At 40.3% G+C, this 27,488-nt stretch overlaps 2 protein-coding genes and 1 long non-coding RNA gene across 6 annotated transcripts in view; 1 reads left to right on the top strand and 2 right to left on the bottom strand.

Annotated features, from left to right (window-relative positions):
* The window catches only part of MXI1 (MAX interactor 1, dimerization protein), a 90,335-nt gene extending 86,382 nt beyond the window's left edge, over window positions 1-3,953 (top strand). For both annotated transcript variants that reach the window (XM_004611926.2, XM_055119643.1), the window contains exon 6: window positions 1,464-3,953. In XM_004611926.2, the coding sequence (XP_004611983.1) occupies window positions 1,464-1,627 (164 nt within the window). In that variant the 3' untranslated portion in view covers window positions 1,628-3,953. The remainder of the gene's footprint in view (window positions 1-1,463) is intronic.
* LOC129399440 (uncharacterized) lies at window positions 2,827-8,823 on the bottom strand. The gene is made up of 2 exons (XR_008627090.1): window positions 7,266-8,823; window positions 2,827-6,147 (listed from the first exon to the last, which is right to left on the bottom strand). It is a non-coding gene; the product is annotated as an uncharacterized LOC129399440 (long non-coding RNA).
* A 422-nt stretch (window positions 8,824-9,245) lies between these two features.
* Window positions 9,246-23,065, bottom strand: SMNDC1 (survival motor neuron domain containing 1). Of its 3 annotated transcripts, none has more exons than XM_055119645.1 (6): window positions 22,878-23,065; window positions 21,535-21,654; window positions 16,523-16,665; window positions 14,924-15,085; window positions 11,535-11,688; window positions 9,246-10,751 (listed from the first exon to the last, which is right to left on the bottom strand). In XM_055119645.1, the coding sequence occupies exons 2-6, from the start codon at window positions 21,652-21,654 to the stop codon at window positions 10,614-10,616; spliced, it is 717 nt and encodes a 238-aa protein (XP_054975620.1). In that variant the 5' UTR covers window positions 22,878-23,065; the 3' UTR covers window positions 9,246-10,613. The 3 variants fall into 3 exon arrangements, with proteins under 3 accessions (XP_054975620.1, XP_054975619.1, XP_054975621.1); XM_055119644.1 differs by lacking the exon at window positions 22,878-23,065 and adding an exon at window positions 21,934-22,784; XM_055119646.1 differs by lacking the exon at window positions 22,878-23,065 and adding an exon at window positions 18,829-19,018.
* Between the last annotated feature and the right edge of the window lie 4,423 nt (window positions 23,066-27,488).

Here is a 27,488-nt window from a genome sequence, read left to right as displayed (position 1 = left end):
GCATTTTTTATTGAATCACTGAGATACAAAATTGTTCATGATTGGGTTTCAGTCATAGAGTGTTCCAATACCTATCCCTTCACCGGTGTACATTTCCTACCAATGCCCACATTTCCCTTTCAGGCCCCCTCTCCCCTACCCCCAGCCTGCCTCTATGGCGGATACTTTTTAATTCTTTTCTCTCCCTCGCCTTCCCTTTTAGTCACTGTGGTATGCAATAGTTACCAAGAGGTTATCATATCACTTTACCTCCTTCCAACACTGTTTTTGCTCAGAGTGATCAAGTGATCAATTATCATTGTCTTCGTGGTCCCTTCTCTGTCCTAACTGTACTCCCCTCAACTTGTGGCAACCTTCCTACAATGATCTGGTCTTCCTGGCCCTCGTTTCCACTGTACGAAGTCATGCTTTTAGGTACATTTAAATAGCACCACTGAAATGCCTTTTCTATAATCTCTTACTATAGAATTCATTTTAATCCAGACTTTCAAACCTCAGAAAACTTGTTTTGGCGGGGGGGGGGTGTTGTGGGGGGAGTTTGGAGCCACATCTTGGTGGTGCTCAGAAATCATATTGGGGGCTGACTCAGGAGACCATATGTGGTGCCAGGAATCATACGGAGGACAGCCACATGCAAGGCAAGCACCCCATCTGCTGTACTATCTCTCCAGCCTTCAAGAAAATGACAATGAATGCAAGAAAAATTTTGATGCAAGAAAATTAACAATCAATTATGTCACTTATTACTGTGATTTATTGTGGTTACGGAAGTCAAAGATCTTTAGGATGAATCACACAAGCTTGTAGAAATACCTCTATCTCCCAGAGGACTAACTGAATAAATTTTCTAGTTCATCTATACTGTCTTAGCTATTTTCTCCTCCTACAAAGATAAGTCTGGGGCTGGTGAGATAGTTCAGCAGGTAAGGTGTTTGCCTTGTACATGCCCGACCAGGGTTCATTCCCCACCACCCCATATGGTCCCGAGCCTGACAGCAGTGATCTCTGAATGCAGAGCCAGGAATAAGCCCTGAGCACAGCCCGTGTGGCCCCCAAACAGAAGGCAGCTGCACTAAGAATTCGTTTCTAACTGAATGCAAAACAGATACTGTTAAGCTTGGACTTAGAATCATTCAATATTAAGAACTAATTCCTAAATAGGCTTTTGGTGAGAGGTCCAGACAAATCTGTATCAAAGGATTTAGTAAGTTTGCTGCCTAAATTGAAACCAACACTATATACCCAACATTTCATTGCCTTTCAAAACACCCTGCGTCTGTTTCAGTTCCATCTAGTTTCTAGAAATATGACTTACACTATACAGATACACAGGTATAATGGGTATACACCTGAATGTTCAACAAATATTTTATACTGTAAGAAGTAATCAACTTTCTTTATGCCTTGTTTTTAGAAGACATCATAAACTAAGTTACTAACATTCATTTTTTTCCATTTGACAGAGGAGATTGAAGTGGATGTTGAAAGCACAGAGTTCTCCCATGGAGAAGTGGACAATATCAGTACCACCAGCATCAGTGACATTGATGACCACAGCAGCCTGCAGAGTATTGGGAGTGACGAAGGTTACTCCAGTGCCAGTGTCAAACTTTCATTCACTTCCTAGAACCCAGCATGACATAATAGTGCAGGGCAAAATATTCACCGGGCCAATTCAATCCAAACAATCTCTTAAATTGGGTTCATGATGCAGTCTCCTCTAAACAAAAACTATACTTGAACAAAGGGTCAGAAGGCCTCTAAGCAAATACTTAGCAAAAAGTGGGGCAGAGCTTCCCCAACAGAACAAATACTGATATTCATACCTGAAAAACCCTAATTTCTAATGGCAGCAGAAAATGTCTGAAAATAATTTTTAGTTGATTTGAAAGAAGTTGATTACTTCTTACATCAGATATTTCATCCTCTTTATTTTCTAGTTTGCTCATACTATACTGAGTAGACACCTTTAAGGACGAGCTTATGAATTCTTCCTGAGCTTTTATGGTCCTACAAGTGACTAAAATCACAGCTGTAGTAGTGACAAGATAATCAGGCATTAATCTTGGATAGCAAGCTACTAAAACTCAGCCTGGGGATGATCAATTCTTTAAAGAAAAAATAAAAAAGCTCAAAGCTCATTTCATGCTCTGCAAAAGGAGACTCCCATGAAACCTTTTGAAAGGGATCATCATGCAGCTCAGCTTTCTGTTGGATTCCATGCTAAGCAAGCTAACCTTATACTGCATTGTTAGCACTAGGGCACCCAACTGCTAGCTCAGTAGCTTCCTTAGGCCCATGGACAGCATGGAGGCTGTCCATGCATAACAGCCTCTATCACACTGGGCCTGAGTTCGGATTGAGGGGCCAGACAGAAAAAAACTCCATGTGCCTGTGTGTCTGCATGGACCAGAAAGGTTGTGCACACAGATCAGCAGGCCCAGGTCTGAGCCACGACAGCATTTTTATTTTAGATTTTGATAACTGTTTGTATGTGTTGAAAACCAAAACGACATCTTTTTAAAGCTTGTCCATAAAAAACATAGATGTCTTTTATAGTGAAAATACACATGGGGAAAAATCATCTATTTTGATGCAGCATTTGATAATGACAAAACACCTCACACCTCACTATAGTGCACAAAATGAATGAGGTCTGGGCTAGGTAGAAAAAGGTCAATGCTGTTTATTTTCTTTTAGAATCATTACCTTTTACCAGTTTTTAACCATCTGATATTTATAGTAGACACTATCATAGTTAACATAGTTAAGTTTGGCACTTGTCTCATTTAATGTAAAGATTTACTTCCGTTGTCCTACTGGCAGTTTCCCTCCGCCCTTACAAACCAATTCCACCGTGCAGGTGCTATTGTTGCTCTTATCAATATTTTCAGAAACGTTAAGTGAAATTTCTAGCCTGCACTTTAATGTCCTGTGTTCCCTTTGTCTCTCAAACTCTAAGGTTCCCCCATGGCCCTTGTCCCTTAACCCAGGAAGACTTTTTGGAGACCTTCTTCTTGGCTCTTTGGACTTTGTATACTTTAATTTAACTACCCTTTAATTACTTTTTTAAAAAAGCTTTATGATTTTCATAACTTATTGCTGATTTTAATGGGTTGTTAATTTCAGTCCTGTAGTTTCATTTTGTTTAGATAGGGCTGGGCAAGGAAAAAGAAAATAAAGACAACCATATTTAGCAGTGCAGTTGAGTTGTGTGTTAGACTTTAACAGCTTTATGTAGCACTTTAACAGCTTTCACTGCTTCTATATATGAAGTATACCATCTTCATCATACACAATGCCTCAAGCATATACTTACTTGTTCTTTCTTGTGCTCTTCTTGTGCCTCCAAAAATATTTTATCCTTGATTGTGCTATGTTTGAGTGAAAGAAATTCTTTGTAGATGTGTGTGAAAAACTGCATGCCTTTAGAAGCCCATTATTAGAACTTGCTACTTCAGGTGCTGGGGACTTAATGAAAAACATAAAACAAATTCATTTCTGTGGCCCAGATAAATTATTTCTGGTTTCGTTTATTATTCTTGGCTGGGTCAAAATGTTGCTCTATACACTTGCTTTTCACTCTCCCAAATGAGACGGTTTGAAGACTTTGTTAATTACCATGAAAAGTAAATGGAAAGCTTCCATTTTGCTATTCACATGGAGTTCACTTGCATTACTTGCCTAGGGCTGGAATTTGGGACTTCATTCAGGTGAACTTGAGGTGCTGCCATTTTGTGTTATGTACAGGATGGTCGGCTGGAAAGCCTTTGTCATGAACCTATAGGACATTATTTCCACTGCCCCTAAATTACACCTACCCTGGGTTTGTATTCCTTGGGGAGGGGGTGGAATGTATGATGAATAAGAAGTATTAATTTTTTAAAAGACAAATCAACTTTGGAGATACAAAAGTTAATTGCAAGAAATAAAAATTGTGAATGAATACCCGAGTGCTTTTTGTACTACCTTCTATTTGAAGGAAAAATTAAATATTCACTTTTGAGAGGCCACGATCTCCTAAATGTCTTCGTTGATACACCAGCCATCTAGAACCAATGACAGTTTGAACCATTGCCACATAATCCAGCTGCAGATTGTTTAATATATTTGATAATCTTAACTGCCTGAGGTAAGACAAAGCCATTTGTTATTCTCTGTTCTCTGTATAATTTTGAGTTCTTTTGGCTATATTGTTACAAGGAAAAGCCTGGAGCTCCACGTTGAGGTCCAACTAATCCAAGTTAGTATGCTGTATGTAAAATGCTTGAGTGCTAAACTCACAGCTATGGAAAAATTCTATTTCAGTGTATTACCAAAGAGCTGAATGTCACCGTCATTCTTAATTTCTAATTAGATTATAATTAACTCTGGCAGGTTGCTACCTGAGTCTCCATTGAACATTTGATTATTGTGAAATAATTTTAAAAGGCAGAAAGGATTTTAGCAAAGATCCTAACCTAAGGCCACAGTGTTTTCTGGGTCATTTATTACCAAGACTGTTGAGCCTCTTGGAAGGGTTCTTGTGTGTTTCTTACATCAAGAAGCAACCAACTGCCTGCCTTCCCCCAATTATCCTTCCATACTCCACAGACAATAAAACAAGGGCTTTGATCCCATTTAAATCCTAGTTCTAACACCTGTTAAGAACTCTAGGCAAATCTTTGTCTTCTTGATGTAACTACCTATCTTTCTTTAAAAGGCTGTAAGGATTGAAACCGAAATCTGAATTCACCCAACTCCTCTTGAACCTAGGCACTCGTAGCACCAAAAAAATTAAGAAAGCTTAAAAATACTTCTCTGATTAATGCAACCTTCTGGTTTCTTATTTTTCTAATTCTGGGTCTTAACAGAAAAAACTCTTTAAATACTCGTTTTCAAAAAGTTTCAGGCTCTACTTTGTAGAGTCAATTTTGAGTCGTTTGAAACTTTAAAAGCCTTCACAAGGTGATGAACTGATTACCTGTTCTAAAACAAGGGCCAGAGGGCTAAGATGCTTGCTTCCAGGTGGCAGATCCTGGTTTAATCCTGGGCACCACCAGTATTATCCCTGAGTAAACTGAGCACAGCTGAGTGTGACCCAATACCCCATCCTTCCAAAACACTCCTTTATGTATGTAACAAATAATAACCACTACATGACAACTGAGTACTCTAGTAATGGTGTTCAGAGCTGGCGGAAAAATAGCCTTGACTTATGTACCAGATCTAACAAGAAAGTAAGTTTTTCTTGTGGAACAATCTTATTCTTTTTAATTTTCAATGTAATTCAAATTATACACCATGAGCTGGAGATGTGACTAAGTGGTAGAGCACTTGCCTTGTATGTGTGGCCCTGGGCTTGATTCCTGTCACTGCAAAAACAAAAGAAACCAGTAATAATTGGGACAGAGAAAAAGTATAGCAAGTTAAGTGCTTGCTTGTACACAGCTGACCCGAGTTCAATCCCTGGCAGCACATGATGGTCCCCTAAGTCCCACCAGGGATAATTCCTGAGCAGAGCCAGGAGTAAGCCCTGAGGACAGTGGGGTGTGGCCAAACAAAAACAAAACCCACAAGAAAACCAAAATGTATACTGGCTAACTTCATTTCTAGGTTCCGTCTCACCTTTCTGCATAGTTATTACAGGAAATGGTTTAAATACAGCTTAAGTATTGCCAACTCATTTAAAATTTCTGGTTTTCTTCCCCCTATTTCCTCAAGCTCAGGTATGGAGAAATATTTGCTCTTTATTGGTAAAGTAGTAATTGAGGTATTTTAGATTTTCAAACCAGGGCATAGATAGCATTGTGAAAACATAACAAAAGCCCTATCTCCAAAAATTTATGTAAAGAATACAAGTTTAAGAGGTCAGTTGTTTCTAAAATGGCAACATCACACTCCGACAGCTGGATCAACTAAATTTGACAGTGTTGTTGGAGGGGAAAACTTGGCGAAAGAACCAAAGGAATACTTACTCCTCCTTCCTGCATACTTCTGAACAATGAATAAATTGACAATTACCATCTATTAAAGACTAGCCTAGCTGCAGATCTCAGGCTTCAACTCTAGTTTTCCCAGGATATAGAGTCAACTGTTTCCTCCAAGCCTGAATTCTTTGTTTCTCTGGCCAGATATTCACTGCATCTTGCTAAAGTGAGTACAGGGCTTGAAAGGGGAAAAAACAAAAGCAATCAGTTTTATCAAGAGAAGGGGAAAAATCATGAGCCAGCAAATTATACCTGCATTTAGGGGTTCAAAAGTTGAGCTAATAACTTTTTAAATAAAAAGTCAAACTTTTCCCCTAATGAGTATACCAAGACTATAGCTGTGCTCTTAAAAAAAAAACTGGGTGAGCAAACTAATTAAAAAAATTTCAGTCTATATTGGTTTCATGGAAGTGAAGTGGTAAGCAGCTTAAGAGTTTATTGCACGCGGCCGACCCGGGTTCGAATCCCAGCATCCCATATGGTCCCCTGAGCACCGCCAGGAGTGATTCCTGAGTGCATGAGCCAGGAGTGACCCCTGTGCATCACCGGGTGTGACCCAAAAAGCAAAAAAAAAAAAAAAAGTTTATTGCCAGTTTTTACTTCCTAGGATCTGAAAGATGACAAGTGTCCAAAATTAAAAACTTTTAGCAAGGCAATTTTCTTTATCAAAAGCCCAGTATTATTCCCAGATCTGATTTAACCACTCAAGACTACGAAAGAACCACCTTTAAAATGAGATGAGGACTGGAAAGATAGACAGGAATTAATGGGCCCATCTCACATCCCAAACCCAGACTCCCTTTGAATGCAAATTCTTGGCACTGCAATGATTCCAAGGCACTGCCAAGAGTCATTACTGAGCACAGCACCAGATCTGCCTTTGTCCCTTACCCCCAATAAGCTGAAAGACAGAAACAAGGAAATTTACAAAAATCTGAAAATTCATTTCTTATCTTTTCCTAGAGGGGGAGAGGGAGGCTTTAGCCACAGCTGGCTGTGTTCAGGGACTACTCTTGGCTCTGCACAGGGGGCCAAATGTAACGCCAGGAATCAACATGGAGTTGACCGGACACAAAGCAAGTGCCCAAATAGCCATGTGCTCTCTCCAGCCCCTACCACCTCATTTTTTATTATTTTTTACTTTGGCTAGGCCAAAATGAGTATTTAGAGTGTTAATATTGGTCTCTGAATCTCTTCAGATATTTTAAGAACATTATGTATACACACACTTTTTTTTTAATATATCACAGGACAAGGCATTCAATTATTTGGGTTTTGTTTAAACTACAGTATTACCTGTTATTTTGCCTGCTATGCTCTTCCTCTCCTCTGCAGTTAAAATTCAGTTTAACTTGCAACTCAAAAATCCTAGATATAAAAAATGTTTACATTTACTGTTGAATTTGTAAATCATCATTTATACTAACTGGTTTCTTCATAGTATAATATGCTTAATATAATTAACTAAGGATTTTCAAAACTATAAAAATCTTAACTAGTTTTAATTTTTTCCCTTTTCAGTATTTTACTTAATATGCAGGTGCCAAAGCTTTAAAAAATATTTTGGTTGAATTTTGAGAATGGTGTTTTTCATCTTCTATAATTACAACTAAACGTAACACAACTCACAAAACAGATTCTCCTGTTACATGTTTTTCCCTTGCAATATTAAAGGTAGCCGCCCAACATTAAAACTGCATTGTAATGGTTAGACTTGTACACATGCACACTTTCCATTGTGACTTTTTAAGAGCATTTAAAAAAATGAATTATAATAAAAAGATGCATTTTGGTTTGATGCCTTTTCTTCATAATTGGACTTAAGAAACCTGTCATTTACTAAGGAATTTTTCCTTCATTTCAAAAATCAGATTGCTTTATATTTAACCTAAGGTTCTCAGTCAGGGATGCACATCAGAACTACCTGTGGTGTTTTGTTAAAAACAGTCACATGTTGAACTGAATAGGCTTGGGTAGGACCCAGACCCGAAATACCTCACATTTTACAAAACTATAGGAGTGATTTTGAAAAAATAAGCTACCCAATGCCCATAAAGAACAGAATTAGATAGAAAATTTAAATTTTTACTAATATGTACTTAAGATGCCTTACAACTTTGCTAACTGGCTGATATGTGGACTTAAAATCATAAGCAGTAAACATTATGTTAAATGTTACTTTTCAAGAAAAATGATCAGATATGCACTATGATCTGTACAGTGGTAGACACTTCTATAGTGTTTGCTGTATGCCAAAAACCCTACTAAACACTCCTACCATCTTCCAACCTACTAGTACACTTTCATTTTATAGCCGAATAAATAGGCAAAGAATAGGTAAGCACACAGGTAATTAAGGGAGTAAAGATTCAAACAGCAGGCTGGTTGGAGTCTTCTTGCTCTTCCAATGTGATGCTTTACTACATGCTAATTAAGTTACCTGTGATTATCATCAAAATTTGTTTTTATTTGAAATGTTAGGAGTAGAGGTGGAGGCATAGAAATGAAATTAGTTGAAAGGGACCACCACTGTTACCCTGACACTAGAACTCTTCGATGTGTCACATCCTTAAGCCCAATTTTTTTTTTTAAATGAAGTTTGAAGTAGTGTGGCCACCTTCACCTCTTTTTCCTCCTACAGAGCTCTACAGCTTCCCTACAGGAAGATGTACAGAAAGTAAGACTCCATAAGGTTCAAAGAAGCACATGAACTTGTTTTTTTTTTTTTTTTTTTGCTTTTTGGGTCACACCTGGCAATGCACAGGGGTTACTCCTGGCTCTGCACTCAGGAATTACCCCTGGCCATGTTCAGGGGACCATATTGGATGCTGGGATTTGAACCCAGGTCGGCCGCGTGCAAGGCAAACGCCCTACCCGCTGAGAAGCACATGAACTTGTAGTACAAGAATCTTCCCTACACAAACACCAGCACACTACTAGTTCAATGAAGTCATCTGACCAAAACCCATTTTGTATGGACACATTCATACCAACTTCTTTCCCAGACTTTATAAATTCAATGGATTTCACTGCAATCTTAAAATAAAAACTGCTTAATATATTTTAAAAGATTTTTAGTAGCCTTTTAATTTAAATGTAATTATTAGCACCTTTATTAAAAAAAATCTTCACCTATTACTCCATTCCTGCATAATTTAAACTCTATGACCTTAAATTACAGGAAGAACAACTTATCTACTGAATTTGAAAAAAGGAGGGACAAAATACCAACTTCTATCCTCCTGAAAGTTTCAATTTACAAAAAAAAAAAAAAAATTTAAATTCACAAAATAAAGTCTTTATTTTCCCCTTCTATCAAAAATTTACAAGCATCTCTATATACAACACAGTCCTTAATATATAAAACTAGTGTGTCCTCTAAGACCCAATTTCTTAAGTTTATTGGAAAGTGTACAAAAGAATTATGGAAACCTTTATCACACACTCAATCCTCGTCCATGGAAATGATGTGTGCAAGTACAATGAGGCTTAATTACTAGATCACTGTTGGCAGCTAAAGTTTGTGAACACACCCTGGAGAGTTTAGAAACATTTTATTTAGTAAAAGTTAAACATACAAAAACTGAAATTAACACACGTCCTAAAAATCATCATCTTCCATGAACTGGAAGACGCTTTTCTATGCATATATTTGGCTTAAACTAAACTCAGGATGTAACTGTAATGTTCACTTACACCAACAAATGCTGACAACTTGATCTAGTTAACAAAAATTACAAACTCAGCTACATGAACATAATATACAGGGAGACTGGTCAGATTAATGCACAAGAAATACAGTCAAATTTTAATGATGAAATATTCAGTACTCTTGTTCATTAATTCAGCCTTGGTTTTTTGTTTTGTTTTGTTTTTTTTTTTACAAAAATATTATCTACAGTGTATACAGGGCTATACATCATCTTTTTGTTTTCTCATATAAACATTACACATCCAAAAACTGGTACCACTACCATTAAGTAAAGATCAACGCAGGAAAAAAGCAAACATACACACAAGAACCAAACCAAACCACCCCCAAAAGCCCATCAAGAACTGGTCCTAAACATGGTTTCTTACATAAAACTAAACTCAATGAAATGAATAATAGAGCTGGATCCATTTGAAAGACGACTTAATAGGAAACAAGTTATTGAAAGAAAAACTCTGCCATTTACAAACCAACCTAGGCTTACTTGGGTAATGAGTAGTTTTAACTTGAAGGATTAAAAAGATCTTTTTAGCTGGTTCCTGTTTTGCCTTGATGTTCTCCATTGAATTGCTAGGATATGCGGCAAGTTTTTAAAGTATCTGAAAATTCCAACTTAAAATCTAAAAAAGTATGTACCATCCATGAAGTGGTATCAGGAAAACCAATTCATTTAAGTGCTGTATTTATGCAGCATCTACCTAGAGAGGTTGCTTAACCAACAAACTTGGAGAAAACTGTGTAGTAGTAATAAAAAAAAAAGTTGAGTGAATAGCAGTTATCAAATGAATTTCTTCAAGTTTCATTCTATTAAGTCATAAAAGAACAACAATGGCATTTTCCTTACTCATCTAACAAATAATTTACCTTTAGAAAAATATAAGGATAAAAAGGTAAATGTAAAGCCCTGCGGAGATGAAATCCAACAGTTTTTCTTATTGAGGCATTAAATGCCTGACATTGTATTTAGAGGTATCTTGATACTGCGTCATAGGTTTATCAGCAATTCCACAAGTCCCTACTCCAACTTTGCCAGTTACACTCTCAGGTGAAGCAAAAATACTCCTCTTTACCTAGGGAAAACAAAAACAGAAACCATTCTTGATCAGTTTCAGAAATCATTAAAAATATTTCTAAATACATTAAGAAAAAAAGGACATCAAGTAGGTTGAGAGGCCTTTTAAATAAGAGTGATGGCTAGTACAGACATCTCCAGGGGTCAAGAGAGCTAAAAGGGCTCATTTGCTTGCTTCTGCACTAGAGTCCTGGGTTCAATTCCTGGGGGAGATTTGTAACACAAAATCTCAAGAGGTCAGAGATGGTTCACTGGGTAGGGAGCTGGCCTTGTATACACAGAACCAGGTCCAATTCCCCCCAATCCTCAGCATTTCATATGGTCCTAGTGGATGATCCCTGAGCAGCACACCTACAAGTAAGCCCTGAATACAGTCGGGTGTGGCTTCAAACACAAAGGCTGAAATTCAACAAAGCAGATTCAACAAAGTGCCTCTAAGTAGTAAGTAGCATGTAATTTTTCAAATTTTAGTCTATAGATCTTTTGAAATTCACAACAAAAGCTTGTTCACAGCGTTTCTGGTAGAGACAGTGGCTATCAGAGACTTATTTTGGAGAGAAGGGAGGATTTGGGACCATACTTAGCAGTGCTCAGGAGCACTGGTTCCTCGTTTAGGTGGAGTATCACACACAAGGAAAGAGTCTTATCTCCTGTACTATCTCTCTAGCCCCTGGAGATAGTTGTAAAACTTAAACTGATGTATTTCCTTTTTCATCTTAAATGTATTTTAATCACAGGTGTCCCTTTCAAATTTATAAACTATATGAAAGGAACTACTAACCTGGCCTTTCTTGTTTTTAGAATATGCTCTGTTGTTGAATTGTTGCCATTTCACCTTCTGATCCTCTCTTTCCTGCTCAAGTTCTTTTATTCTCTGAGCTTTCTTCAAAGCTTTCTTCTTCTTATATTCACGCTGCTGGGCGATCATTTCTTTTCTGTGTGAATATAACAATGAAAAACCAACTCAAAATAAATTTACAGGATTATTCTTTAAAAATATTGAACACTGGGGCTGCAGTGATAGAACAGCGGGTAGGGAGTTTGCCTTGCAAATGGCCGACCCGGGTTCAATTCCCAGCATCCCATATGTTGCCCAAGCACTGCCAGGAGTAATTCTCATCGAGGAGTAACCCCTGAGCACTGCCAGATGTGACCCCAAAAAAAAAAAAAAAAAGAGCACTGATTAAAAAAATCCTAGTAAATGTACCATTCTTTTTTCTCAGTGAGTAAAAGCACTAAAATCGAAGACAATTTATCACCCACAAGTACTAAGAAATGTTAATTGAAACACAGAACATCCATTGAATTTTCCAAACATAACTATAATGTTGTACATTTAAATGAAATATTTCAACTCTTTTTAAGATTCATTGTTTGCTTGCTTTTGGGTCAGATGCAGTAGTGCTAAGGAATCACTCCTGGTGGGGCTCAGGGAGACCACATAGGATGCAGGGGATAAAACACAGGTCAGCAACATGCAAGACAAGCGCCCTCCCCCCACACTATCTCTTCAACCCTATTTAAGGCTTATATCACTTTTGTCAGTTTTGTTTTAGGAACAGATTTAATTCAATACTCACAGCTATTTAACTTTGATCAATTTCCAAATAGCAAATTTAATATACTGCATTTGGAAAAAAGCAGATTTGATGTATACACCATTCTAATTCAACTACTGGAAGAGCACAGCAGCACAAGCATAGGTAACACTTCAAACTAAATCAAAGTTAAAAAGTTTCCCCAAATTCCCCCCAAAATTTCCTCACTCTGAATAGGATCAGAGCATAAAGCTCTCTTAATTTATATTCAGCAAATACCAACTTTCCAAAAAAGGATGAAGAAATATGTATTCTTTTGTATTCTTTTTGTTTCTGTGCCACCCTTGTAGTGCTTCCACCTGGAAAACATTCTCCAGACCTTTCAGTTACCTCCCTGCCAAGAAAAATGTCTTTAAAAGGGGTGATAAAATCTAGACTCCGTTATATCGTATAATCCCCCACTCTGAAGCTAAATGTGCCTTTTTATACAAATGTCAAAGGGGGGAGGGAAGGGGTGGTATGATGATTGACATGATTTACTCACTGTAATTCTCAAACCAAATGTCTTGATAATATCATTTCCAAATACATTTAAATTGCAACTTAAGCTCTGAAAACTCTTGAAAAATTTAAAAAAAGCAAATTGTAGCAGTATTTTTAATTCTACCTATGAAATCTGTCAGATTATATACTTCTCCATCTTTACAACTATTCTCTACCTCCAACAGTCAGTCTATAATCTTCCTGCCCGAGTCATCCCAGGTAAGCCCTGCCTCTGGGATGAGATCTCTGGGGCCTTCTCATGATGGGGATGGGCAGTCAGACATCAGACATCCTCTGGCATATAAACACCCAGCTTCACAGCTCCAGGACTGATCTCAAAGAGATGCCAAGCTGCTAAATCGCCCCAGTTCCACAGCTTCTGCAGCAGTTGGAAGACACCTAATTTCATAAATCTGAGAGCCTAGTAGGAACAGCAAATTAGATGGGAAAGCTGTGTAGAAGTCCACTAAGCTCAACTACCAAAGACATCAGTAAATCCTCAATGACTTCAGTAACATGACTGTGAAATAATGCTGTAACAAGCAATATAGCACTGTAGCACTGTTGTCCCGTTGTTCATCGATTCGCTCAAGTGGGCACCAGTAACGTCTCCATTGTAAGACTTCTTGTTACTGTTTTTGGCATATCAAATATGCCAGGGTAGCTTGCCAGGCTCTGCCGTGCGGGAGCTTGCCGAAAAATAATCATGGTATTATAATCATGGTATACTCTCGGTAGCTTGCTGAAAAATAATCATCGTATAAAACTTGAATTTTTTTATAAAATTCGTCCAAGAAAACACTAAACTGATTAACAAGCAATATAAAGTAAATTATTTGTGCCTGCTAAGGAGTCCCAAGGGATTAGGGACACTGATGGGAGGAAAGGTCACACTGCTGGTAGAACTGGTGTTGGAACATTAAATACCTGAAACAACTATTATGAGCAACTTTGTAAATCACAGGGTTTAAATATAAACTTAAAAAAAAAAGTCAATCTAAAACTCAAATCTGATTTGGTGATGCCAAGATAACAATGCTAACATCACTGTAAACGTATTACCTTAAATTGAAAAAATAAAACAAGGACCTCAAACCTGACCACAACTATCTTCTTGTCAGAATACCCACTCTCAGAGTCCCAAGTTTTTAATCACAGGAATTTGTCACCTCTATGTTTCCATCTGGCCTTTTTTAAAGGTAAACATTTACTGCATTCTGGCAATCTCTTAATCCATACAACCCAACAGTGGAGATCCTATCACCTCATTTTATAGTTGAAGAAGCAGAAGATGCTTGTTCAAGGTTTTATCATACTTTCTGATTAACTGTCTGGTAATCTATTTTTTGAATGTCAGTTTAGGTGTACTTTTATCAACGATAACTGCCCTGCTGGCTAAAATATAATTTAGAAATCATTTCTTTGTTCTCTTAAAGGACCCATTTAGTTCCTTCCTTTTACATTATTACTAAAGTTCTTTTTATTTATTTTTTGGTTTTTGGATCACACCCAGCAATCTTCAGGGGTTTACTCCTAGCTCTGCACTCAGAATCACTCCTGGCAATGTTCGGAAGATCATATGGGTTGTCAGGGACTGAACCAGGGTCAGTCACATGCAAGGCAAGTGCCTTACCTACTGTACTATAATTCTGACCCATCATTAAAGCTCTTTAACACACTGACTCCTTCCCTTCCCCCATCCCTTACTGGCTATCCCCGTAGTTTTATGCTGTGCTCCCAAACCACTCCTAAATATCCTGGGGTCATATGGTGCCTGGTTGAGAAATATGTTCTTAAGTATAATCTCAATCAGTTCAAGACCCATGTAGGCCTTCTCTCTTCACTTTGATGAAACCTCAGCATCCAGTCTAATAAGTGGTACCAAGTACCTACCAAGTACCCTCTGAGAATGTCTTCACTTTACATAGGTGTACATACAATACTGACTAGTGTTAATCTTCAAAATAGTAAAAAGTATTTAACTTTCTTAATCTAAGTCAGCTTACAGATACTACATAATTCTGCAGACTACCTCAAATAACCAAATAGGGAAGATTATACCTAAAACGTTGATAACGGCATCACTTACTTTGACATGGGTTTGCTGCCACTGTCCTCCTTTGCCTTCCTTCCTTCTTCTACAGGCTTGAGGTTCAATAATGGTGTTACTTCAGCATTGCCATAGCCAGCAAACGTGATTGCAGCAGTGCCGTTTTCTTCATCTATCTCCTCAATCTCCGCTTCGTAACACCTGTAAAGATATCATGGCTGTAAGCAGGTGAGTAAAGGTTTGGTACTCAGCCTACAAGACTTATACTGTAGTGATTCAATTAATACAAGTGTCTAAAATGTAACTTCTGTACTGAAATGGCCTTTTTGATTATGAGTGATTGGAGTGCTCCCCCGCCCCAAAGAGACTCAAGTCACCACCTACAAATGGGCCCTCTGGCTACTGATCAAGCAGCTTAAGCCATGATCCCAGAAACTCAGAAACAAATCTGGGAACCCAGTGGCTTTTGGCAGAAATGTGTCCGGACTTCGCATTAGGTTACCGGCCTGGGCCACCACAGGTGGGAAAAGGTGCCATCCCTCCGCTGGATCCCCCGGGCGGCTTGGTGCCCTCCATTTTCCAGAGGCCAATGGACAACCAGGTATGGGCCTGCAGTGACGAGACACGTGGGGCCTCACGGGATGGGGGTGGAGTCAGCCCTTTCCTCCCCTGCTCCAAAGAAACCCCAAGTCGCTGCCCATGAATGGGCCCTCTGGCTACTGATCAAGCGGCTTAAGCCATGATCCCAGAGACTCAGAAACAAATCTCAAAACCCATCGGCTTTTAGCAGAAATCCCTGCAGATTTAATTATTAAATTTCAGAATTCCAAAATCACGTGACCGCTATTATATGCTATTCATAATCAGTGATAAAATACAAATTGTCTAATGTTGCCTTTTCAGCAGATCTGAGTGCTGGGGTAGAATCCCAAATAATAATGATGGGTCTGGTGTTGAAATATTGAATGTAATCAAAGTAGAGAGAGTAATGTGGAAATCATCTGCCACAGAGGTAGGGGTAGGGTGTGGGATGGGGGGGCATACTGGGGTTTTTAGTGGTGGAAAATGTGCACTGGTGAAGGGATGGGTGTTTCATCATTGTATGACCAACACTTAAACGCAAAAGCTTTGTAACTGCTCTCATGGTGATTCAATAAATAAAATTATTAAAAAAAGAGTGATTGGAGTTAGCTATCTACTATCACAATACTAAGTCCTAAACAAAATATCACCAGGAAGTCTCTGAAATGTCAACTGAATGTGTTTTAATCAATCTCTTTGAGAAAAGACACAACAGGAATCATTTAAGAGTATGTGCTTCACAGAAGTCTAAGCATGTAAAGCAGTGAATTTTTAAATCAAAGAATAAAGAATTTAGATTTTATCTTTTAAAGCCCATTCATTACTACTACTTCTATCTTTCTGCTAGGATTCAAGTCAAGTTTCGGTCAAAAAAAAAAAAATCTATATAAAGCTTAAAACTACATTAATAGTCGCCATCCAGGAATCAAATTCGACCTACAAATTTTATGGCTCTACAGAAAGGTTAAAATAGGGTAGTTTATGCTGAATAAAAACATCTTACCATTTTATTTTATTATTTCATGTTATAGTAGTTAGAGTTTTTTCTACACTTACTGTCCATCTTCACTCCAGATTGCCATACACTTGTCTCCTACTTTCCATGAATGAGTAGGCTGGATCGAAGCAAAACTGTCTGAACTTGTAAGAGTTTCAGAAGGTTGAGTTGATAGAAGGTCTTTCGTTAGTTCTATAACTTCCTAAAAATTAATGAAAAAAACTGTTTCATTACTTTTATAGTTCACACTGTCAGCTTTCAGGAAATTCAGTATTAAAGAACCATACTCACATAGCACTTATTATTCTATAGTTATTGTCAACTGATAATAACACTACAAAGTAGACAGAAGATAAGACAATTTTACATAGTAGTAGAATTGGAATTTAAACCCAGGTATTTGTCTTCAAGTCAACAATATAAAAAGGAACTCTTACAATAGAGAAAGCAAACTTAAACATTATTTCTAAGCATATATTTTAATCTATTTTAATAGATCTCTATAAAGATAAGCTATAGTCAATGATGAAAGAGTGATTTAAGTTCAAGATCACTTATATTTCTTATCACTACCATGCGTATTTCATGCAATGGTACTAAGCTAAGGAATTGCTTAGCAGTAATACAACTGCATCGCCAAAACTTCTCCACCCCCCTGGGCTGGAGCGATAGCACAGTGGGTAGGGCGTTTGCCTTGCACGCGGCCAACCCGGGTTCGAATCCCAGCATCCCATATGGTCCCCTGAGCACCGCCAGGAGTAATTCCTGAGTGCAGAGCCAGGAGTAACCCCTGTGCATTGCCGGGTGTGACCCAAAAAAAGCAAAAAAAAAAAAAAAAACTTTCTCCACCCCCAAATACTCGAAGTAGCTTGCACAAACGTATTTCTGTTAAAATACTACAGACACAAACACAAAACTACAGAAATCTTCTTATTAATTTATTATAAAACCTACCCCATTGGGTTTACAAATCACTAGCTGAAATATCCCATTGAGAAAAAAAATAAATCTAACACAAACAAGCAGGCAATGCTTTCTGTGTTGTACTTTTTCCCCCTAATTCAGGCTTACATATTCAATGCTGTTCAGTAATGCTAGTTTAAAAAGCTATAGTATAAAAAAAGAAAAAAGCTATAGAGCAAACGGACAGATTCCACTACCGGTCTGCTATACATTTATGATACTGAAGATCCATCAATTCTCAAAGATCTGACTTGGCGTAAGAACTCACATACCTGTTCTCCTCCACTGCTTCATATAAATACCTTAAAACATCATTCTGTGTTTTGGGGAGAAAAATCAGCAAAATTAAACTCTATACTGAGTGGGGATTTATAATAGCAGTTCTGGTTTAGCAGCCAAAAGTTAAACGTTACCTATCTCCTAGAGATTCTCTAAATATTCATTATCTGAAAAATTGTACTTAAGCCTAAAAAAAAGAATAGTAGCCCTTGGAGATAGGTCAAGTTTGTAAATGAAAACATGTGAGGGCCAGAGAGGCAGTTCAATATAGTTGAGCCGGCACTTCAGTCAGGAGGCCCAGTTCAACTGCCAGTATTGCATGGTCTCCCGAGCACTCCCAAGAGGAACCCGTAAGTATAGCACTGTAGCACAGTCATCCTGTTTTTCATCGATTTGCTGGAGCGGGCACTACTAATGTCTCCATTGTGAGACTTCTTGTTACTGTTTTTGGCATGTTGAATACGCCACGGGTAGCTTGCCAGGTATGGCTCAAAAATCAAAAATAAGCCCTCCCTCTCATCCCCTAGAAATATTTTAAGAAACCCTCAGGTTTGAGTTAAAAATTAAGTTGTGATCTTTAATATTAATTGCCAACCAGCCATTCAAATACAATTTGTTGCAAATAAAAGTGAACAACTTCCAAACCAATTACTTACTATACCAGAGGAGGGAAGAAAGTAAATTACCTTGCTTTAGTTTTACCACTTTTTGGGCCAGGGATGTAATATAATAAGCCTGACAAGAATAGATATAATCCCTATTACTGAGTAACTCCACTTTAGTAGGGATTGTTTAACTATTAAACCTCTCTACATACTTTTCAGACTTAGAACTCTACCTCTTTGGACAGTATTATCTTCCCACTATTATTTTCCAAGAAAACTGTTTTTTTGTTTGTTTGTTTTATTTTTACCAAAAAGGGGTCCCCAAATGCTGTGCATGTACTAAAGAATTTTCAGACTCCCCCCACACACAAAAATCCAGAGCATTTGTTTTTCTTTCATTTTGTCATTACATACCACTCCCAAAAACTATGAATGTGAAATTTTTTCTTCACATGTGATATGGATCAAACTATTAGAGAAACTATTTTATGTATGAGGGGGTTCTTAAAGGTACATACCATTAATTACTTTTCCTCCCCCAAGTCTGAGTTCTGAAACTGCTCCTTCACTGACAGATGGGCAGCAGTTACAGTAATCGGCAATTCCAGGAAGCATCAGATGGTGTGATCTACATATCAGCAGGTCAAAGAGGGTGCACTCAAGCACTCTGCTTACTGAAGGAAGGCGTTTCGGGGATGCAGAGAGCCACTGTAATATATGAGACAAGTGACTTGACCCCTGCCTCCTTTAGAAACAGTTTATTCAGCAAAACAGCCTAATAACCTGACTATTTTGTGATTATCTTCAGACTGCCCGGGGAGCTTGTTATCTAGTCTACCTGAATTTTTACTAAACCCACTTTAACTGAAAAAAGAAAGGTACTTAGGACTTCAGAAAATTCATTTGCCTCCTGCTGAGTAACTTATTCTGTATGAAAGACATAAGGAAATAAACATGGACACCTTACTAACAAAAGTCACTGAAATAATGCAGAAAGCACTTTGTCATAAATAAAAAGGCAAACAAATTATAACCGGGGTAGGAGAGATTCTTAAGAACACACGAAACTAAAAATCATATATGGTGATCCAAACAAAAAAAATCACAAACTCATCCATCAAATTTTCTTTCACCAAATATTAAAGGTCAAATTAAATATTAAGGGCACAAAATATGTCCCTCCCCAGAAGAGGGAAAATTGAAACTACAGGAAAACAGATGCTGTAACTATAGTCAATGAAGTTAACAATTACTAAGTGAAAGCAGATACCTGAACACTTTTCAGAATTTTACCTGAACAGAAATTATCTTCTGAGTTTTCAGTACAAAATGAATGTAAATTTAAAAAAAATTAATAGCACGATAAACCATGATCAAAAATGATCCCCCACCTAAAATATTAGGTATAACTATGTGAAATGTTACAACTTAAGCTTCCAAATCTGTGCAACATGAGCCATATGTGGTTACTTAAATAAAACTCAGCTCTTTAGCCTAGCCATATTTCAAGTATTCAATAGCACTCGCAGGTAATGGCTCCAGTATAGCAGATATAACATTTTTTATCACCATATAGAGATCTTTTTAGATACTGTATTTCTGAATTATTACAGGAGATGCATTTATAAAAATGATCCTCAGAGGTCATCATTAACTGAACACTAAGTCATTTCCATGTTTACATGTCTATCACAACCATCTGTCATGTTAAAACAGTTCCACCCAAAAGACAATTGGGGGGGGGCAATTTTTTTGTTTATTTGTTTTTGGGGCACACCCAGCTCAAGAGCTTTTTCTGGCTCTGTGGGTTTCAGGGAACCACAGAGTGCCAGGGATCAAATCAGGGTGATGTGCATGCAAGGCAAGCACCTTACCTTTTGTACCATCTTTCTGGACCCTTGAGAACTATTCTATTTTTTTTTTTTAACATTAGGCTTTATCAATCTTCATTCCCAACTTTCCCTTCACCAGTTTCACAAATACCCTCTCCCACCGTGCAGGAATAATACACATAACAACGACTTTTTTTTCAAAAGAGAAAAAAGGAGAATTACTCTTAAAGTTGGTAAAAGAGATGGGAGCATGTCAGAATCTCTTAATGAGGGAAGTAGAAAAGTTGGCTGGGAGTAGAAGAAATATACGACTCGAATTTTTTTTTTTTTTTAAATTAACTGGCACCCTAAAGCCCACAGCCTGACTCTCAACATATTAAAGGAAGGTTCTTCTGTTTAAAAAGAAAAGCAAAGATATTGAAGATTCATGGGGTTTTATCCCAAATTTAAACCTAAAATGGTTTGGAGAATCAGAACTTGAACCTCAGAAACACTCAACTCAATTATACCCAGATCAGTACTCTCAGAAATTCCATTTCAAGAAAATTTCATTTGCTTAAACTTATAAAATACCTTAAAATCTAAAAATATTACTTTAAAGGGAAGGAATTTCTTGAGATCACCTAAACTAAAGCTGTGGGTTCAAAAATTTAAGATACTAACTTTGTCAGGAATAGTCACATGTTTACAAATATTACATAGGATGCCTTTATTAACCTGATGTTATGAGAAACAGATTACTTACAAGTCTTATCTGGAAATTCACTACAGCATATTTACATACTTTTATCAGCAAGAAAAAAAAAACCTTAAGACTTAAAACCACTGAAGACAAAACAAATTAAGATCTTTCACCCAGATCAGTTCTAACTTCAAGGGTCAACCACTGCAAAGGAAAAATCTAGCCCTAAGTTCAAACATTATGTAACATTTACACAAAAAAGTTAAGAATCTACTTTTAAAAAGTGCTTAATACAAGATGTTACTGACTAGCTTTGTAAAATATAAGCATACTTAATTTTAATAGAATCTGTCACTAAAAAAGCTTTTCAGTTTATGCTTTTCCCCTTTATTTTCAGGTACCTTTTGAACTTAATTTCCTTCCCAGGTCAGTAAAGACTAAAAAACATTTTTTTTCCCACTGTAAAGTTATACAAACCTCTTCTATAGAAAGGAGACTTATTTTTTAAGCATTTACTTTATAAAGAACAATGTATCACTAAAAAGTCAGAATGCCTATTTACAGAAACCAAACAAAAGGAGGCTTGGGGAAACACCCCTTCAGAAAGGTGCTTTTTAGATACCTACAGATAAGAAGCAGTAAATTCAAATGAAAAAAACAAAAATACTCTTCTGGAGTTAGTTAACTCTTAAGTGTCCCTTCATACTTACTTGTAAATCTTTCTTTAATTTGAGTAAATCTTCATTCTCTCCATTTCCAGACAATGCAGCTTCTACTTGTTGGAGCTGAGCTTTGTAGCTGGCTAGCTGTTTTGCTAGATCCTCTGACATCTAGGGAAAATAAAAAACACCAGGGTGGGAAACAGAAAGGGCGGAGAGATAGTACAGGAGTTAAAGGAAAGCATGCGTTTTCCTTGCACGCTTAAGATAGAGGGTCTCCGACGCGACATCTAATCCCCCCCTCCCCCCCGCCCCCGGCACAGCAGAGACCTGGGAACAAGCCCTGAGCACTGTTGGGGTAGGGCCTAAAATCAACAATCTGAATTTGAACCTACCTCCCCCTACCCAAAATTAAAAAAAAAAAAATCCTTATTAAAAAAATTTTCCCACCTGCATGAATCAACCCTTGCCAGTTTCGCATCTTAATGCAGTACCGCCATTCTCTTGGAAGAGAAAAAAAAAAGCTGGACGCTAAGGTACAACTTCAAGGCTTGCGATGTCTGCGAAACACGAAAACGCCCTTATAAATCCCACCGGGGGAGACCTGGAGAGCCGGCAGGGGCCCGCGGCGGGCGGCCGGGCTGCTTCCTCGCCTCCTCCCGAACAGGGGCGGCACCGGGCACCGTGTCGGGAGTCGCCGGCTCCCAGGCTGGTGATTTCCCAAGCCAAGGCAAACAAGCACGCGGCCAGTCTGGGGCAAGAGGGGGTGCCTGCGGGAGGCGGGGGGTGGGCAGCCCCCGGGGGGAGGGGGGACAAAACAAAACAAAACACGTTTCCCAAATGAAGCCGGCGTGTGTGGGGGGGGGGGGGGGCAGCCCACGGCGCCGCACGCTCCCGCGGAAACCGGCGCGTCTCCGGGGCGCACCACCCCGCCGCGGGCAGAGGACGCGGCCGGCGAGGCGCTCCCCGCCCTTTATCTGACGCTCCCCGGGCGTCCCCAGGCGCTCGGCGGGGGGGCTGGGGCGAGCCCGCCCGCGTCTCGGCCCCGGGCCCGCAGGCCCCCAGACCCTCACATCCGCCTCCGGGGAGACCGGACCCACCGGCCCGGAGGCCCCGGGCCCCCCTCCCCGCGCCCCCTGCAGCGCCTCTCCGCCGAGCGGCCAAGGGCGTCCTTCAGCCGCACCCCGCGCCCAGCTCCACCCGCCGCGGCCCCCGGCCGGGCCCTGCCCGCCGCCTCGGCGCCCGCGGGCGGCCCTTCGGGGCCCCACCCGAGCGGGGCCCTCCTGGCCCACGCCCCGGCCGCCCCAGCGCGGCCTCAGGCCTCCGCCGCGACGCGGGAGGCCCGGCGCGGCCTTCCTCTCCCTCCCCCCTCCCCCCTCCCCCGGGACGGGTACCTTGTGCGGGGCTGGGGCGGCGGGAAGGGGGGTCGGGGCCCACTGAGCCCAGCGGGTGGCGGTGACGACGGCGACAGCGGCACCCAACAGCTCCGAGGCGAAAACCAGGCGAGCCGGTCGGAAAAGGAAGGACTCGGTCAGCGGCGAGGGGGAGGGGAGGAAAACTGGGCACTGGCAAGAGGAAAAGACGAAGGCGGGTGAAGTGTCGCGAGAGCTGGGAAGCCTCGCGAGACGACGTCACGTGGTCCTTGAGCGCCCTCGGGTTCACCCGCCCGGACTCGGGTTAGGGACGTGGAGTGGGCGGGGCGGGGCGGGGCGGGGAAAAATGGCGGCGCCGCTGCGGGGCTCGTTCGGGGCCGCGGCGTGGCCGGTTCGGCTCTCGGGGCCCCTTCGCAGCGCGGAGCCTTTACGCTGAAGTTGGTATACTGACTTGCGCCGCCGCCGCCTTTTCGGAAAAAAGGTTCCCTGGAAACTAACTTTATTGTTTGTTTCTGGACCACAGCCCGGTTTTACTCCCGGCTCAGTGCTCAGGGATCACTTCTGGCGAGGCTCGGTGGCCGTATGCGGTGCCAGCTATCAAACTTGAGTTGGCTGTGCCATTTCTTCTGGCCCCAGATGGACCTTTTTTTTTTAGCTGAAAAGAAAGCTCCCAAAACACACCGCCCTGTCTACCGCAGGACATTGGCACGCACCCGAGTCGTTCCTACACACCGCCTACCCCAGCCCGGCGCAGTCCCGGGAAACGTTCTGGGAAAGGATGCGAGGCTGTGCTTTCGGAATCCCTTCGTGGGCAGAGGGGAGAGGACTCTGCTGAACGGTGCTGGGAGAGGGGGGAAACGGGGTTTTAGTAGGGCTTTCAGACCAGGTGTGTTCGCGGGGACCGGCATTGGTGTTGCCTGCGACTTGATTACAAAGTGCAGTTTCTCAATCCGCTTTCCAGGCTCCCGAAATTAAAATATCTTCCTCCTCTGTCCCTGCCCCCTGCTCTTCTGTTGTGATGACCCGACCCAGCGGGTTTTAACAATCTTTCCAGATGCTGTCCGTGTCTGCTCTATTTTAAGAACCCCACTGCTCTGTGTTAAGGAAAACAAGGAAACCTTTTTTTAAAAAAAACATATTGAAAGGTTAACAACAAAAATCAAACCATGGCAAAACTGCAAAACTTATTGGAAAGTCCATTGATTTATTTAAAACCTATTTGATTCGATTTTGTTGGATCTAAGGTAAATTGAGTGTATGTTAATCCCACCAACCAGGGAGATTCCAAATTACAATTTTGTTGTTCGTGGTGGTAAACACCAAATACTCAGTCCTGCAGGGCGGCCCTGACCTGAGATTGAACCTATTGCCTGTAGTGCTCTGTGGTGCGATTTATGTATGGGCTTCTTCCCTGTGAGCTTGTTCCCTGGCCTCCAAATTAGTCTTGAGTGACAGTGATGTGAATAGTCTCATGTAAGTTTAAGAAGAAATACGCATCGCTTGTCAGAACACAAATTTTAAACAGATAGAGGCCAGAGTCTACAGTGCGTGCGTGTGGCTTACTCAGATTGGACCTCTGGCACCCGATGTGGTTCCCTGAGCCTTCCCAGGGGTGATAGGTGAGGCTGCTGGCCCCCACAGCAAAACTCTGAACAGATAAACATCTATGTTTGGAGGAAAATACAAACGTTTACACAGATTACCATTTCTATTGACTGCCCTCCCATAAGTGTGTAATAAAAAAATCTGGGCTGGAGCAATAGCACAGTGGGTAGGGCATTTGCCTTGCACGCGGCCGACCCGGGTTCGATTCCCAGCATCCCATATGGTTCCCTGAGCATCGCCAGGGGATGATTCCTGAGTGCAGAGCCAGGAGTAACACCTGAGCATCGCCAGGTGTGACCCAAAAGCAAAAAAAAAAAAAATCTAATTTATAAAGATAAAGACGAGTGATTGCAGCCAAGAACGTGCTCTCAGAGACAGGTATCTTTCTGGACACTCTAAGAAGCCCCTATTCTCAGATGGGCTTCCCCTCTGGACTACCATAACATCTGGTTTTAGTGACTTCTTGCATTTTAGGGCTTGTTTTTTTTTTTTAATTTCTAAAATAAACTTCCAGGGCCAGATAAATAGTACAGGGGGTAAAGCACACGCCTTGCATGCTGTCCACTAGGAAACTCCATATAATCTCCTGAGCACCTCCAGCAATGACCCCTGAGCACAGAGCTGGGAGTAGGTGCTGAGCACTGCAGAGTAGAGTCCCAACCCCTCATCCCAACAACCCTTCCTTTTCTCTGCACTTGCACACATATTCATATTGAATCATAACTTGTAGAGATGAAACTAGAACCCACTTGTATTATTGGGGTGACTCAACTTGCTATAATTCAAAATGCTGCAGAGGGCAGCATTGGGAAGCTAAAATTAAGAGGGAAGACAAAACAGGATGTGATTTCCTTACTAGAGGAGACATTGTTTACAATAAAATCACTTGTTTGTTAATAGAAACTTGTTACTTACTGGCGTGTTTTAAGAATATTAAGAAGAGCTTTTAAATACGAGCTTTAGAGTTGTGTAAAAAATCTCTCAATTCTTTACTAAGCTCTAAGATGAGAGAGTACAAACATTTTTAAGTTCCCCTATGGATTTCAGAATCATCTCGAGGGCTTTTTTTAAAAATTATTTTTATTTTTTGCTTTTTGGGTCATACCCGGGGGTGCACAGGAGTTATTCCTGGCTCATGCACTCAGGAATTACTCCTGGCGGTGCTCAGGGACCATATGGGATGCTGGGAATCGAACCCGGGTCGGCTGCATGCAAGGCAAACGCCCTATCCGCCATGCTATCGCTCCAGCCCCTCGAGGGCTTTTTTTTTTTTTTTGCTTTTTAGGTCACACCCAGCGATGCTCAGGGGTTACTCCTGGCTTTGCACTCAGGAATTACTCCTGGCGGTGCTTGGGGGACCATATGGGATGCCGGGGATCGAACCCGGGTCGGCCGCGTGCAAGGCAAACGCCCTCCCCGCTGTGCTATCGCTCCGGCCCCCCCTCGAGGGCTTTTTAAAAATACAATAATTTATTTAAAAACCAGGATTGCATTTAATATCTCCCTCTTGCAACTTTTTGGAAAGAAAAAATTTTTAATTTAGTTCTGACAAAGAAATGATAACAGTTGTGTTCACTAGGTGCCACTCTAACCACCTTAGATATTATCAATTTTAGATTATTTCTATATCCTTTTAAAAACAATATTGGAGAACATTTAAGCTTTTTTTAAATTTTTGGGTCACACCAAATTTTTGGATGCACAGGAGTTATTCCTGGCTCTGCACTCAGGAATTTCTCCTGGCGGTGCTCAGGGGACCATATTGGATGCTGGGATTCAACCCGGGTTGGCTGCATGCAAGGCAAACGCCCTACCTGCTCCACTGTGCCTGTCGCTCCAGCCCGAAATTTAAGCTTTGACTAAACACCTATCCCACCCTTCAGATAGGTGTCCTGACATACCACCTTCTATGAAATATCAAAATCTACTTTTCAGTGTGATTTTTCTTAAAACATTCTCAAATGTAATCACGTTTATTCTTCAAAAAGAGCAGCATCTCAAACCTCTAGTTCTCTAAGCCTGATATTTCAATGATACACTCCAAATAAAATGGAAAGATTCCACATTGTCATCAGGACATGTCACTATTTCCTTTCACTGCTAGAGAAAAATCAAAGAATGCCTAAAGAAATTAAAGTATAGCAGCTGCCTTTGGACATGTGCCAACCAACAGCAGCCCACAGAGACACACTAAGCTGCACCCATATAAGGCATAGGTTAAATAGGAGATTGCCTTCTTTAGCTCCAGTTTGATTGTATCTTTTCTTGATTCAGAGTAGCCCCAAAGCAGTGTTTAATCCAACTTCTTTTTTTGTTTTGTTTTGTTTTGGAAAAAGGGCTTCCTAAGCAATGCTCAGAAGGCTCAGGGCCCCCGTACTAACTGGGCTGGTGTTTCCATGCAAGGGCTGGAAGATGCGAAGCTCTCCAAGCCCTGCCATGCCAGGGATTATTCCGGGCCCCATGGCAGTGCTGGGGGCCTGCAGAACTGCACCCAGAAATGCTGGAAAAACAGATGGTATCAGGAATTGAATATGTTGGGCCGTACCCAACTGTGCCCAAGGATCACTCCTGGCGGGAGCCTGGGGACCATATTTGGTGCTGGAATCGAATCAGGGTCAGTCATGTTCGAGGTAAGCTCCTTACCACCTGGACTCTCTCTTTGGCACACATTAATAGGATTCTTATATCTTAAGGACAAAAAGAAAAAAAAAACAAAATCACAAATGTTACAGATTAATTGAAAATCATCAATTATAGATAATGTGGATCTATAATGCATTAGTTTAAACTCAAGAAAAGAAATAAAATACAACATGGGCAAAGAGATAGTCCTCTGATGTTAAATTTTAATCTCAATTGTTTACATATAAAATTTTAGAAATAATGTTATTCCAGTGGAAGGTGCTCATATTTTGATCTCTTCTATTAACCACTGAAAGAAAAGCACATCTTGGAGAAATGGTTAGTTTGGGATCTCAGACCCATGAAGGACACATCACAAAGTACAGCCCTAAGCATTTAGCAGAT

Source organism: Sorex araneus, chromosome 11 (assembly GCF_027595985.1).
Source record: "Sorex araneus isolate mSorAra2 chromosome 11, mSorAra2.pri, whole genome shotgun sequence".
NCBI lineage: Eukaryota > Metazoa > Chordata > Mammalia > Eulipotyphla > Soricidae > Sorex > Sorex araneus.
Note: the sequence above shows the minus strand (reverse complement) of the source record. Positions and strands in the feature narration are given on the sequence as shown.